This window comes from Hipposideros armiger, unplaced genomic scaffold (assembly GCF_001890085.2).
Source record: "Hipposideros armiger isolate ML-2016 unplaced genomic scaffold, ASM189008v1 scaffold_576, whole genome shotgun sequence".
In the NCBI taxonomy this organism is placed as follows: Eukaryota; Metazoa; Chordata; class Mammalia; order Chiroptera; family Hipposideridae; genus Hipposideros; species Hipposideros armiger.
The window spans coordinates 1,088,843-1,103,663 of record NW_017731926.1 but is presented as its reverse complement, the minus strand read 5'-3'; the positions used below and the strand labels follow the sequence as shown (position 1 = coordinate 1,103,663).

Here is a 14,821-nt window from a genome sequence, read left to right as displayed (position 1 = left end):
GCCCACCATCCCATTCAGCAGTCAAACCGAAAACCTTGTTGTTAGGAGCACGTGCTCTCACCAGCTGAGCCATCCTGCCACCTGTTGGCAGCTCAGCGGCAGCTCATCTCGGGCACAGCTCACTGGCCCATGTGGGAATCGAACCAGCAACCTTGTTGCTCAGAGCTCACACTCTTAACCAGCTGAGCCACTCAGCTGGCCCCTGGAATTATTTTTTGACTGTGACTTTACTGAGAACACAAAATGGGGTGGAAAAATGTATTTTATTAAGAATAAGATTTATTGGGGTTTCCATAATAGAACTAATTACTCTCATTAAAATAAGCTTGGAGAATATACAAAAGTAGAAAAGAAAAAGTATGTTTAGCCTCACAACTCACAGACACTGTTAATATTCTGATATATTTTTAAAACTTTTTTTAATGTGAAGTTATGTTTTAAGAAGTTATTTTCATACCATATACAGAACTTTGTAACTTGTGTTTTTCATTTGCCAGTGTAATACACATACTTTTCCATGTTAGTATAAGCTCTCCATAGATACACTTTTAATGGTCACGGAGAGCCAACCACAGATTTGGGGAGAGGGAGGTGGAACAGCTGTGGAAATCATAATACAGAAGCACTAATATATATATTATATATATATAGATATAATTTCGTCTAAATTTAGGATTAAATTTTTAGGATCAATAATCATACGTGAAATTATTGTGTCAAGAAGTACTGACGTTTTTGAGGCTGCTGATAACATCTAGTCAACCTGTATTCTCAAGAGATTGCACCAATTAACACTCCTCTAGTAAGGTGAAATATTACTTCATCAACTTTTATATGACCTCATTTGTAAATTAGGTACATATGAAGAACTATATTCTTGGGGGTTGCCTAGCATTATGTAATAGAAACTAGGGTAAACTGATGTAAGAAATAAGAAGTTTAAAAAACAGTGCTGGTTTACAATTGATCAAATGACTTAAAAATAACTGATGGCCCAGGATCAGCTCGTGAGGCATGAGTATCTTTTTCCTAATCAATCTGTAACCAGCCACTTTCCATATATGAATGGAACATTTGGGATGGAAAAGGGGCTAGTGAAACATTTTAGATTAACTAATTTGTTTTATATACATATTTGAAAGGTTTCATTCAATCTACATAATTAATAACAATACTGAAATTACTAATGAGGAAAACCGAAAATATAATTAAGCAACAAGAGTTCATACTTTAGGAAACTGTTAATTAGTTCATCGACTCCCTCACTTACTAAAGATTTATTTGTTACATCTAACCACTGATTCCATAATGTTTGCAGCCTGCATTTGCCAATTTAATTCTAAATTCACTTTTTGTACTCTGTTGGCAGAAGAGGAATACAAAGAAGTGATTAAAGGGCCGGCAGAGTGGCACGTTGGTTAGGAGTTGGCTTGGGACGCCAGCTCTGAGAAGCAGGACCCCGGTTCGATCCCAGAAGAGGGCCAGTGGCACTGCCCTCTACAGCTAAGATAATGAACAACAGCTTGACCTGGAGATAGGCTACCGTGAGTCGCCAGTGACGGCGTAGGCTACTGTGGGGCTGGCCGGCAGCGGGCATGAGCTTTCGCGAGCTGCCGTGAGTGGCCAGCGAGCGACTACCTCTCCCGGTAAAAGCGCAATGATAATACCAAATGGGCCAGTGAAGCACCATCCTCCACAACTAGACTGAAGAACAAAAGGACAGCAACTTGTCTGTTTCCCTCCTCCAATTCCCCAATAATAAAATCTTAAAAAAAAAAATGATTAAAGCTAAAAAGATAAAGTAGACATTAGATAAGTAATTAATTTCTTTTTTCCTAACCACAAATGACATTGTTTCCTTTGATGAAAAAGACTGAGTAGACATTTAAAATGTATACTTAAATTGTGGAGTTTTACCTAAGCAAGAGATCACAAAGGAAATTATATCCTTGCCATATCCGAAAATCATCCAAAAGAGTTTGGGAAACATCACTGGAATCTTTGAGGAAACAAGAAAGCCCAGCAAACATTTCAACAATTTCTAGGGGAGACAGGTCATCTGATTGCTGCATATTCTGAACACATGTAGATAAACATTCTTTTTCTGTAAGGATAAAGAAATAAATAAACATACAGTATTTATGTCAATTGTGTAAAGAAACTTTGTTTCTGAACAGGTGTTTAACGAAACATTAAATTTTAATGTATCTATGAAATACTGTAAGATAAATGTTACACATTCTAAAAGTAAATACATGATTAAAATTCATTGGGAAAGCTGTGCCTACAAAGATAGGAAGTGTTGAATAATCGCTGACATTTATTACAGTTTTCACATCATATTTGGATGCTTTATCATTAACCAAAATGATTGTCCACTGCCAAATATTTTTTATCTTTTATATTAATACAGTAAAAGGATGAAAAAAAATAAAAAACTATCTTCTAAGTTTAAGAAGACAAACCCAATAATTATTTAAAAGTTCAAACTAGAATGAAAATAGACCAATGAGATACAAAAATACTTCAAGAAATAAAATTTTAAAAACTATGTTTGTACCATCGATTACTAGTTTAAAACAGTTATACCCCATCACTGATTTTGGTGATTGGAAGCATTTCAAAGAAGGCTTTCCTCTTATCTGTAATGAAATTTATTTGTGTAAAGAAACCCAGTTTCCCATAACAAAAGCTAAGAAGATTTAACAAAGGAATGGAGGCAAAAAACAGAATGACGATTTCTCCTTAGTGCAGATAAAGAACACACCTCACTTCATTTATGATGCATCAAACAGATTATAATCTACTTATGAAATATCTTTCAGAAGACTTTTAACTATAGCATCTCAGAAAAAGTCTTCTTTTTACAGCAAAAGAGGGAAGAATAGGCCATGACATAGAGCTTACATTATAATTGAACATGTACACCACAATGAAATTATTTTAACTCTTATACATATCCATTGTGTGGATGAAAATTTCTAACATTTAAATTGCCTCACAAATAAAAATAAATGCTTTTTATCTTGGCAAATATATAGTGTTTAAGTTAAAATAGCATCTTTGGAGAACTGCAAGAGGAAAACAAATCTGTCATGGTGTGAGGCAGAGAAAAGTGTAAGAAACTGAGAGCGCCTATAAAGAGATACTCACCATGAATATACTTCACTACATTGACACTGAGACCGTGGCGGGATATGGTCATAAGGACTTCTCCAGCGCTCTTCCTCCAAGGCAGGTTATAGGGAGGGCACCAAGAGGTTATTGCACTGAATAAAAGCTGGAGATCATCTTTCTGCGCCAGTTCCTCTGCCGGAGAAACAAAACTGCAGAGTTTCACTAAGATCTAAAAAAACAAAACAAATGTGTACGTAAATAAATGAATGGATGGGGAAAGGCATGAGCTAGGAAAGGACTAGATCTGACCATTAAAAATTCTGAGAGCTCAGGGTTAGTATTGAGCGACATCATTAAAGCCATAATGAGGAGTGCTCTAACTCAGGCAACGTTACAAAAGAGGTCTATAACTTACAAGTGTGTTATGGTAAGACAGTAAACCAGCCCCACTTTTATCAGCTTATTAAAAAAAAAATGTTATAGGGCTGGCCGAGTGGCTCAGTGGGTTAAGAGTTAGCTTAAGAGTGCAAGCTCAGAGCAACAGGGCCACTGGTTCGATTCCCATGGGCCAGTGACGCTCTGCCCGAGCTGAGCTGCCAACAGGTGGCAGGATGGCTCAGCTGGTGACAGCACGTGCTCCTAACAAGACTGCCTGCTCGATGGTGAGCTACGCCTGCCCGCAACTAAGACTAAACTCAGCACCTTGAGCTGAGCTGCGGCCTGGATGTCTCAGGGGATAGAGTATGTGCTCTTAACAACAAGGCTGCCGATTCGGCTCCCGCATGGGATGGTGGCTATGCCCACCTGCAACTAAAACTGAACTCGGCATCTTGAGCTGAGCTGCTGCCCGGATGGCTCGGTGGATAGGGCATGGGCTCTTACCAACAAGGCTGTTGGTTCAACTCCCGCATGGGATGGTGGCTATGCCCACCCACAATGAAGTTTATAACCCAGAACCTTAAGCTTAGAGGCCATGAGCTGCTGATGGGCAGCCAGATGGTGACTGGCGCCCTCCACAACTAAGATTGAGGAACAACAACTTGGCTGGTTCCCCTCCCCCATTCCCCAACACTGTTCCTCTACCCCAATTCGCCAATTAAAAAAATAAAAAAACAGTTCTATGTTTCCTATCGTCTCTTCACAGTATTGTTGCATACCTTATCCTGATTTGGCATAAATCAACAGTAACATTTAAAGTCATCATTTTAGTTTTCTAATTTAGTTCTTTAATTCTTTGTCATAGGTGAAATGTAATTTTCTTCTCTAAAAACGACAGTTTTAGAGAGATAAAAGTAAAAACAGGTCTTTAAAAAGTAAAAGTATTTTCAAATTGTTTCAACTTCTATACAAGTAGAAGGAATATTAAAATAACAAAATCATCTAAATTCAGAAGTATCTTTTAATTAAGCGTAATATCCAAAAATCTTCTGAAGTCTCACTTTCAAAGAAGATTCAAAACTTCATAAACTCTGGAATGAGAATTATTCCTTAACTATGATTTGCAAAATACATACTACCCAAGTGCTCAAAGAATTAAGAGCCTGCTACTTGGGGAATTCAGTTATTGTTTCCACTCTCAATGGATTTTTTCTTTTAATCTCGATTCGGTGTCAGGAAAAGTTAACTTTTTTCTCTGTGCTAAATTTTCTCATCTAAATATTAATATATATACAGTGAATAAAATAACTATAATTCATGAAATAATTTTATTCTTTTGAAAAAAAGTGCTTCATGAAGTTTGAGTATTTCAGTATCTGTGGGGAAACTGATAAATACAAACAAGTATTTGAAATATGTTTTGTCTGAGAAAGCTAGGTCTTGCTTTTCTTACTTCAGTGCAAAAATTTACTTAAAATACAATAGCTTTCTAATTCATAGAGCCCAATTATCAGGAAAAAAAAGAATTAAGAATTTAGAGAAAAAACAATATATTTATAAAATCAGTAATATAGGCAATTCCCTCCATAAAATAATGCCTGGAGAAATTGTTGGATACTGAATGTCCATTAATACTGTAATATGTTTATCTTTTGCCATATGTGTCAAATGCAGCAGAAAAGATACATGCTCAGAAGAGTGTTATTGTTGGTTTTTACTTTCTGTTGGTTCTCACAATGCCCTTAATGTGATTAGAGAGATGGATGTCATTTCTCTGATTGTAACATAAAAACAAACCTGAAAATAAAATACTTTTTTCCAAATCAAGTCTTTGTTCTTAAAAATAAACTGGATTTAGTTCCTTGAGTTTGTTGCCTATTAAAATAACTGGTTCTTAATCTTTAAAGGGAAAAGGACTCTTAGAAACAATGTAGCATAATCCTTTCATTTTACAGACTAGAAAACTGAAGCAATCTACACCCCATTCCTCTTCTGCCCCTACACTACCACTTATTTATAGGGACTCTATTCCAAAGTCCAGCCAAATGTGCCAGAGCAATAAGTGGCCACATCAACACAAATGAAAACAAAACAAAAACAAAAAAATGAATGTGTACATGAAGCAATACCAACTGCTGAGGTCCCAGGAAACCATCTGTCACTTAATATAAACACAGGGGTTTCATCTATCAAAAACGCTATGTATTCTGAAAACATTTAATAAGTTTGTTTCCACTGATTTTCTAGACAAAATGTTGAAAACAATGTCCAGCCTGTGATGAGAGACGAATAAAGGGAAGTGATGCGATGCACTAAGCGGGGGTGGGGTGGGGTTCTCATCACTGCCATGCTCCTGCTGTGGATCAGGCCATGGCCACCAGTTTCCGTAACTGGGGACTTTAAATTCTCCTATGGGTCCCTGTGACCTTCACATGCAGTGACTCCAACGTGCTAAAAACGAATCTCACATTTTGCTGTAAGTCAGCACTTGCTGCTTTCAGATATAGAAAAAACTTCTTTTAAGTTTTAGAAGAAATCTTTGCTATAGTTATTTGGTATTAAATCTATAAAATGCAGCTTCCATTTATTGCCTAAAGTATTAATTACTCCTTTAGAGGGACTTGATTGAAATAGGGCTACTTAGTCTAATCAGCAAAGACTCACCCACTACATTCATCAGCCCTGTCTTAAAAGCAGCTTTCATTCCTATGAGATTTACGCCTCCCCTTAGTCCCACAGCTTTTCTCATTCAGTATAATTCGGGAACCAGATAAACCTGAATTCTAATCCTACTTCTTCCATTTGCTCACATCGCCATTTTGGGGAAACAAAAGTTCTGAAGTTTTGGGTTGTCTTGCAAATTATATGAGATAATGGATTTAAGTTAACCACTAGCGCAAAAGCATCTCAGTCGAGTGTTCAATAAATATTTGCTGAATTAGTAGTTTATGGGTGATCGATCCTATCTTCTCCATTCTAAAACTGCCTCAGCCTCCCTCCCCTGTTCCTTCATGGCTAGTACCTCTGCAAGCCGAGTCGCTCCTATAGTCAACGCCCCAGTGCCATGAGGTGCGGCCCTCACCCGTCCCTGGCTCGACCTCACCTAGTGCAGACCACTGGCCTTTCTCCTCTCTTTCCTCTCTCTGACAGCCATCACCGGCACTGTTATTCCGTATCTCATGTCCTAAGCAGAGGACCATAGCTTTGTGTAGTATTTCATTTAATCCTCACAAAAACCCTTTAAGTAGGTTTTATTTTCCTTTTAGAGATGAGAGATCTACATTTTAGGTTACATAATTTCAGAGAAATGGATTCAAGCGGGTGTGGTTTTTTTTTTAATTGAGGTAAAAACACATACCATACAATTTACCATCTTAATCATTTTTAAGTATAGAGCACAGTAAAGTTAACGATGTGCATATTGTTATGCAACACATCTCTAGAACATTTTCATCCCGCAACACTGAAACTCTATACCAATGAAAACAACTCCACTTTTCCCCCAGGCCCCAGTCCCTGGCAACCACCATTCTATTTTTTGAGAGTCTGATCACTTTCAATACATGTTTAAGTGCAATCATGTAGTATTTGTCTTTTTGTATCAAACATGTGTTTCTTAATACTATATTAGTCCCATGAGCAGACTGCACTCTAAATGTTTGTAGTTTGCTTGTTTTGAAAATTTTCCCGATGGGATATCAAAAATGATGACAGTATTTCCAGGCTAGCTAACCAGTCTATTTAAACCTTTGTTAGTGCTAATGCTTTTAAGGAATAGTGGCAACAGCGGGAAAGAAGGGCTTTACAGGCAAGGAACAGAGGAGGTAGCAGCAGCCGCTAAAATAAACTATCTTTTATAAGTTAAATATTTATAGGCTAAGGACTCCTGTATACAGACAGCAACAAAAGGGAATTTCTTGACACTATAAGAAATATTACCACAAGCTTAATGATTATCAATAAGTTTTCCTTGCTTAGTTCATTTCAGAGATATTATTGCTATATCAACTATTAATTTTAATAACTGAGTGTGTCAGAGAAAAAAAAAAACCTGTTAATGCCTCATTCAAATATTCCTCAAAAGAGGTGTACGATTCAAGAAATGTGACATTACATGAGATATAAAGTAGGTTTATAATTAACAGCATGAAATAGTACTACAGAAAATGGAATGGGCAGAACATCTATTTAAAAGGAGTGCACCTGTCTCACTTTAAACAGTGGTACAGACAGCCAGGCAAACAGCACCTTCCCTACCTGTACGAAAACTTTCTGGAGTAGTCCACGACGTTCTGCTAGAGGTAGCTCATTCTGTGCACCTCCAACTGCCTCAGGCACATGTGGAAGGTCAAAAAACAGATATAAACATTTAACCAGGGTGGAAGGCACTGACATCGTTGTCATGCAGTCCACGGTTTTCTGGAAAACAAACCAATAAATAAATGCATAGGTAGATAGACAGACAGACAGAACTGTAATTGACACAGCTAAGTAAGCTCACAAATTTTAAGCCAGAAGTTAAATCATTAACTCACAAATTTTAACCCATAAAATTATACATCACAATGACTTTTTAAATGCCTGAAAAAATTTAAAAAATGACTATGCTGGCAAATACTTATTTCCCATTTGGACAAATTTGCTTTAAGCAAATTTGAGATGTGTTTGTTATTTATTAAAGTATTGATTAAGTTTATCATTTATTTATTAAGAGACAGCATGTTTCAAAGAACATAAGCTTTAGGATTTAGGGGAAAAAAAACACTTAACCATGAACTTGGACAAACTAATCTGCCTGGAACTCACTTTTCTTTCCTATAAAATGGATATAATGGTACATACTTCTTAGGGTTAATATGAGGATTATGTGAGATAACAAATGCAAACACATATGGAGAACTAAATTGTTGTTGCTTTATTATCACTTTAATTTTATTCTTATTGTAGATTGTTGGGTCTGGAAGGACACTTGAGGGATATAGCCATCACTGACACACAAAAAATCTCTATGTTATTTTCAAAGATTTCTAGAGGAAGAAATTCCAGAGCTTCTTATAGTGAACACTTCAGTACTGTTAGAAAGTATGCTATAATAATTATCAAAATTTTTCCATGGTGCAGTTTGGAATAGAAAATTTTACCACGCTGGAGATCAACAGGTTGGCATCATTTGTTGATTAGTTTATTAACTTCTTTGGCAAACATTTATTGCGTGCCTAGGGTAGGTCAGGTAGTGTGCTGGGAGCTGGGCATCCCCGCCTTTTAGGAGACCACAGTCTACTACCATGCTTCCCTGAAAATAAGACCTAACTGGAAAATAAGCCCTAGCATGATTTTCAGGGTGCTCGTAATATAAGCCCTACCCCAAACATAAGCCCCAGTTAAGATCGTCAGCCAGACATGATTGTTTGAATAAATGTAGATTGTTGGAGCAAAAATTAATATAAGACCCGGTCTTATTTTCGGGGAAACATGGTGTTGCAGACGCTGGGTTTATCCATAACTGTGATTTAATCTTTTACGTCTAACAGTGGTAGTACATACAGGCTGATGTGAAAGGACTGATAAACATTGCCAGGAGTGGAATGGAAAAGTGTAGGAATTAAAATAAGAGAGAAAAGATCATTTGGACGACACATTAGGAGGTTAGGCCATATGTTACATTATGATTCAGGAACCTGGATCCAAAATTGCTGACTCCTGAAAAGCCACAATAGTAATGTCTAATGAGTGTTTATTATATAACAGGCATAAGGCTAAGCATTTTAACTCCATTATCTCATCTATTCCTCAAATCATCCCTATGAGGTAGACTCCATTACTGCATGACCCTTCCTTTACAAATGAAGCCATCGAGGATGGTCACTCACATACCCTGCCTTAAGTGAGAGAGCTGGGGAAGTGGTCCTCGGTGCATATGCTCGAAGGCCTGTGCACATCATCTCCCACTCTAGTTGGACTTTTATTTTGTTGGCACTGGAGGTCCAATGAAGCGTTACAAATAAAGGGTAACAGAACTAAATTTCAGAGAATTAGCTGGTGGTGGCACAGATCATACGTTAGACATAAAGAGCAGGAAGGCCAGGGTAATTGGGAAATGAACACAGAAAACCATATGAGGATGACAAGAGGAGAAAGAGCCTGAACAATCCCTTGTGGGATCGAGCCCCTTTCTACATATCCAGTAGGTCACTTCCTGCTTCTTATATTAAAAAACCCTCTGTTGATTAATTTGACTAACTAGTCATCTGGCCTATAAGTGAATGAGGTAGGACTTTATATTCAGTTCTCTCTTAGTTATTATGTGTTCAATTGAGTCAAAATTACAACCTTTGTTCACAACCATAGGCTGTTCTCTCAGTTTTGTTTTTCATGTGATTTATGTAAGAATAGAAATGAATCTATATAAGTTTTTGAAATAAAATATTTTAAATGTGTAAAAAAAACCAAACTAACCAAAAAACCCCTCTGTTTTACCTACTTACAATTTAGTATTTCTAGACAGCCCATGTCTCCATACATCTAATGTTCAGTTTAAATGTTTGCTCATGTCTGAAACTTTAATTCCTCGTCTTTCCTCCTATTCTCACCTTGAAAATTTGTAACTCTCACATTTTTATTTTCACAGCTCTACATATACCCCATTATTGTATTTTAGAATATTAACTTCATCTCTGTCATCTACAGGTTGATTGAGAACCCCATTTTAGTCATCTCTATATTTCATTGATGCCAACAGAAAATGGCATATAAACTAACAAAAAAACCCCACAAAAACACAACTCAAAACACAAAAGTGAATTTCATTTTAAAATGTCTCTTTTTCCAGTTAGATTATTGGTACCTTTCCCTTCCCATTAAGCAAAATGGTATGATTTTGCATTTTAATTTTTTAACAATGATAGATTAAAACTGGTAATTGACAACCTCTGTCATTTTAAAAAAGTGATTAGGTTTCTCCTGATCTTTTCTTACACCTTTAAGTGGACGTTTAAGTTAATCCACATTTGCTGACTTTCTAATATGTGTTAGGTATTATGGTAGGACATAGTCCTGCTCACAACTGAGAAAGAGAAATACAGCATCTACAGAAAACATGAATAAAATTTAGAAATATTCCATTTAAAAATTATTACTTGAAATGCTATCCTAAACCAAACCAAATTTTGGTACAGTAATATAGAGGCATTTATAACTACCATAAACAGCACATAAAATCGGCATTCTGACAGTCATCTGGAATGGTCACAGATACATGCAAACAATAGTCCACTTTGGGACTATCTGAAAGTTACTTAGGGTGAATAAGCATCTCCACTGGCCCAGGACTAAGGGGTTTCTTGGGATGCGGGTCTCCTAGACTACAATTCAGAACATACCAGGTACAAATGGTACCACGTTCTATGTGTGTTGTGACATGACTAAGGTGAAAAGCACTATTCTAAGGCCTTTCCTCATGTGTAAAATGCATAAAATACCAACTTTATAGAGATGTGGTGAGAAGCATGAAATAATATGTAGGACAAATTAGAAGAATACAGTGATTATTATAAAATCTTATTTTGATATGATAATATAATTTTACAAAATCCCAAGAGGATTAAAAAAAAAAAGAGACTGACTTAGCAAACATGAAAATGAAGAACTCACCTGACCGGAGGATGCTAACAAATTAATTGTTGTCAGAAGCATCCAGCCTCTACTGGCTTCTTCACTCTGATTGATTTCCAGGAATTGGACTATGGCCCGACTTGCAGCCTCTAGAATACCAAAGGAAAGCTATTAGGTGGGGAGAAAACATCACACTTATAAAAAGAGATTCTTCCTTAAAACCTGCAAAGAAATGATCGTTTACTAAGCATGGCCTTTATATTAGCACTATTACATGCTCTACATAAAACGTGTTAAAAAGAGCAACATTTTAATGGTGTACACGGGCCCTTATAGCACATCGTATCAACACAGAAATGTAAAAGTCAACCTACACATTTTAGGGAAAGGTATGTTAGGAACTAGTCAAAAGGGTCATGGACGAGGTAAAATTTGAGCTAAGCCAGCCTGGAAAACAAGTACAGGTATCCCCTGCTTTTTGAAAGCTCACACTAGGCCTCTTCCCTTTTACGAAGACCTGCAATAGTACCTGTTTAATTGAAAGAAATCAGAAAAGGATGCTTTTACAAAAAAATGTGAAAAGTGAAAATAGTGCTCAGCATTTGTTTTGCAGTGAGCTGTTACCCAGGAAGTGCACCTGAACAGCAACAGGGACACCACCAAATTCCTTCCCCGGGAACCACACTCAGCATCTGGGTGCCACAGCTTTGAGTTGTGTCTGTGAGCTCCTGGATTCAGTTTTTGCATCGTTAGCAAGATGTATCATAAGGTATTGGAAAAGATTATAAGAGTTTGTAAGGGTATTACACTTATTGTAACACTGGATGTAAGTAAGCATTTCGATCATGGTAAACAAATAAAAGCATGGTGCATGTGCTGAACTGGCCTGCGTCCAATATTCATACTGTTTACCTGCAGAGAGAAAGAACCTTGAAAGCTGCCGAAGTTATTATTGGTTCTACTAGGAGTAAAGTGGTCTCTTTTAGGTGGCATCCAGTAACGAATAAAATGAAAATTCTGTTGCTTAAGTGGATTGATGGGTATACAAAACGTAGTGTGTATTTAGCATATCATTTCTGCTTTCACTGTATGTTAGCACTATTTTAGGTTTTATGTGTTATTTGATATGATCTGGTAAGTTATCTTATGGGTCTGGGGACGCTCAAATTTTTTTCCATATAGATGAATGGTAATTACTTCTTCACTTACGCCATTTTGGTTTACAAAGGTTTCATAGGAAAGCTCTACTTTTGGATAACATGGAAAACCTGTACCTATATGTCTGTCTATGAAGTGGGAGGGAGGAAAAGGAACAGAGATTAGGAGCACAGCATTTAAATAAAAGTAGTTAGAGGAATGAGCCCAATATGTACAGATGAAGACAAATAACTGTAAAAACACTGGGTTAATATTCTAGAAGAGCGTAAGTTGAGAACTAGAGTCTATATTAGCAGTAATGATAGAAAATTGATGCCCATTTATGAAGGAAGGTAAGCTAAGGGCTATATTTGACTCTTTGGGCAAGAGGGAGCTAATGTCGTTTCATAAGTAAAGTTGATGATGAAAGGATTATTCTAAGAATATTAATTTAGTAGTGACATATGTGACAAAATGGAAGGGTAAAGGGAAGTGTGGATGGGGGAACAAATCAGGAGACTGCCTCAGGGATACACACAAGGTAACTCGAGCAGCTGACAGCAGGAACAGAAACCATGAGAGAGTCATGCCCAGAGCTGACATTGCAAGAATCTTTGTCAGTAAATTTAGTGGATTATTGTTTCAGAAGGGAAAATAGATACATGCTAACAACCATGCACTTAATTTCATCAGCAGAGTTTGTCAATTTTTATATTGATAAAGAGAGGTGAATTAAAGTTGTTAAAAAATAAATCCTATGTATCCGTTTACTCTAAACCAAACGGTAAGTTACTAATGTACACTTAACACACTTCATAAAGATGCGGAATATAGAATAAATAGACTTTAGATTGCCTTAGAGGTATTTTTTTCTTTCACTGAAGACAATCAAGATAAAAGTGTTTTATTAAATAACTGAATTAATACAAGACTTACATATGGTACTGTGCTGGGCATATTTTATCTTCATATACTTCCATTTGAAAGAACATTTTAATAGGATACTGTTTTGAATAGCTTATTTTTACTGAGTCTTAACTGTATAACAAGCACTGTTTTAAGTACTTGCAGATTTAACACATTCAATCTTTATAAGAACTCTGAGTTATTTTCTATTATTATACCCTTACAATAATATAAACTGAGAAATGGAGAAGTAATTTGCCTAGAGTCACACAGCTAGTCAGTGACAGAACTTATATTCAAGTCCGGACTGTCTAGCCTGTAAGAGATAAGAGACAGCGATTTAAGAAAAAAAAAATTACTGGAAAAGAGGGAAGCCAACAGAAACCTGGCTTATTTCTAATATTTAGTATCTCCTAAGTGCTGAAATTATTATATTCCTGTGTGTACTGACTCACAGTCTCCCTCCTCTCTAGAGAACAAACAGCATGGGAGCAGACTCCTGGCCTGCTGTCCTCTGCTGAGCCTCAGTAAGCAGCACCTCACTGGCACTGAGTGGGCACTCAATAAATATCTGTTAAAGGAGAGGATAAAACAATCTAAGGAGATTAAAGAATATGCTGAGCTCAGCTTCTTATGAACATTAAGAGATCTGGTTTTACTACGAGGAAGAAATTCCTGAAAGTTTTGAAAAGGGGAGTAATCCAAAGGGACAATGTTTAACACTGATTAAATTGGGAAGGTCACATTAGAAGAGGGAGAAAACAAAAGACCACCACCGAGATACCTTGTTTAGCAATTGTGGTTTGAAATCATTGGTAAAAGGTAACCTGCAACTTTTTCTTGCAAACCTACAATGGACCCAACCATTTGCTACATGACATGAGCCCTCCTTCTTGATAGGAACTAAATGCTCATGGAAGGAAGACAACTTCCCAGTCAGCTAAAATTCTCGAATAAAGGCTGACATACTATGCTTTCATTTCCTAGGCTTCTTCAAAATTAGGCAACTTTGGTTTTAAATGGAGTATTTCCAATTTTGTAACTCATCTCTAAAAAACCACTTGCAGTCTCCAATTATTTCATAGTTATATCAATGTAATGAAGCTCTATATCAATACAAAAACATTCATTAGTAAATGAACTGGTCAACACCACCTATGCTTTTCACAGAGGGGGAAAAACAGATATTAAAGAACTAAATTAAACTACTTTAAGAGTGAAAGTTATCTTCCTGGTAAAGAAGAAACAAGAAACCTAAGACACATTTTGAGTGAATTTGAATTCCACCCACATTATTTAACACTACTAATGTTAAAAGAAAATTGGACAAATATGTATTTTCACAACTATTCAATAAGTTGTCAATTATGAACAATGAATACTGATGCTTATTTTGAGAACCAAAACCCCAAAAATGTATGCTTGGCTTGAAACAATTCTATTTATTTGATCAATGGCATTTATAGGAGTGTGTGGCTTCTTTTGTATGGTTGACAATAAACATTAAGGTATTCCTCAAGGTAAGAAAAGACAAATAATGAATTAAAAAAAACCCCAATGCTTTGTTATTAAACATTAAAACAGTTTAATGGATTGCTGAGCTAATTAAATAAGATAATACACATGAAAATAAACTTTGTGAAGGATCCAGAGAGTATAGTATTAACAGTAT

General features: G+C 36.4%; 1 protein-coding gene across 7 annotated transcripts in view; it reads right to left on the bottom strand.

The window, feature by feature from the left end:
• WDFY3 (WD repeat and FYVE domain containing 3) overlaps nucleotides 1-14,821 on the bottom strand; it is a 240,176-nt gene that overhangs the window by 130,795 nt on the left and 94,560 nt on the right. For all 7 annotated transcript variants that reach the window (XM_019624066.1, XM_019624070.1, XM_019624068.1 and 4 more), the window contains 4 exons: nucleotides 11,146-11,255; nucleotides 7,753-7,914; nucleotides 3,154-3,346; nucleotides 1,918-2,104 (listed from right to left, as the gene is read on the bottom strand). In XM_019624066.1, the coding sequence (XP_019479611.1) occupies nucleotides 1,918-2,104; nucleotides 3,154-3,346; nucleotides 7,753-7,914; nucleotides 11,146-11,255 (652 nt within the window). The remainder of the gene's footprint in view (nucleotides 1-1,917; nucleotides 2,105-3,153; nucleotides 3,347-7,752; nucleotides 7,915-11,145; nucleotides 11,256-14,821) is intronic.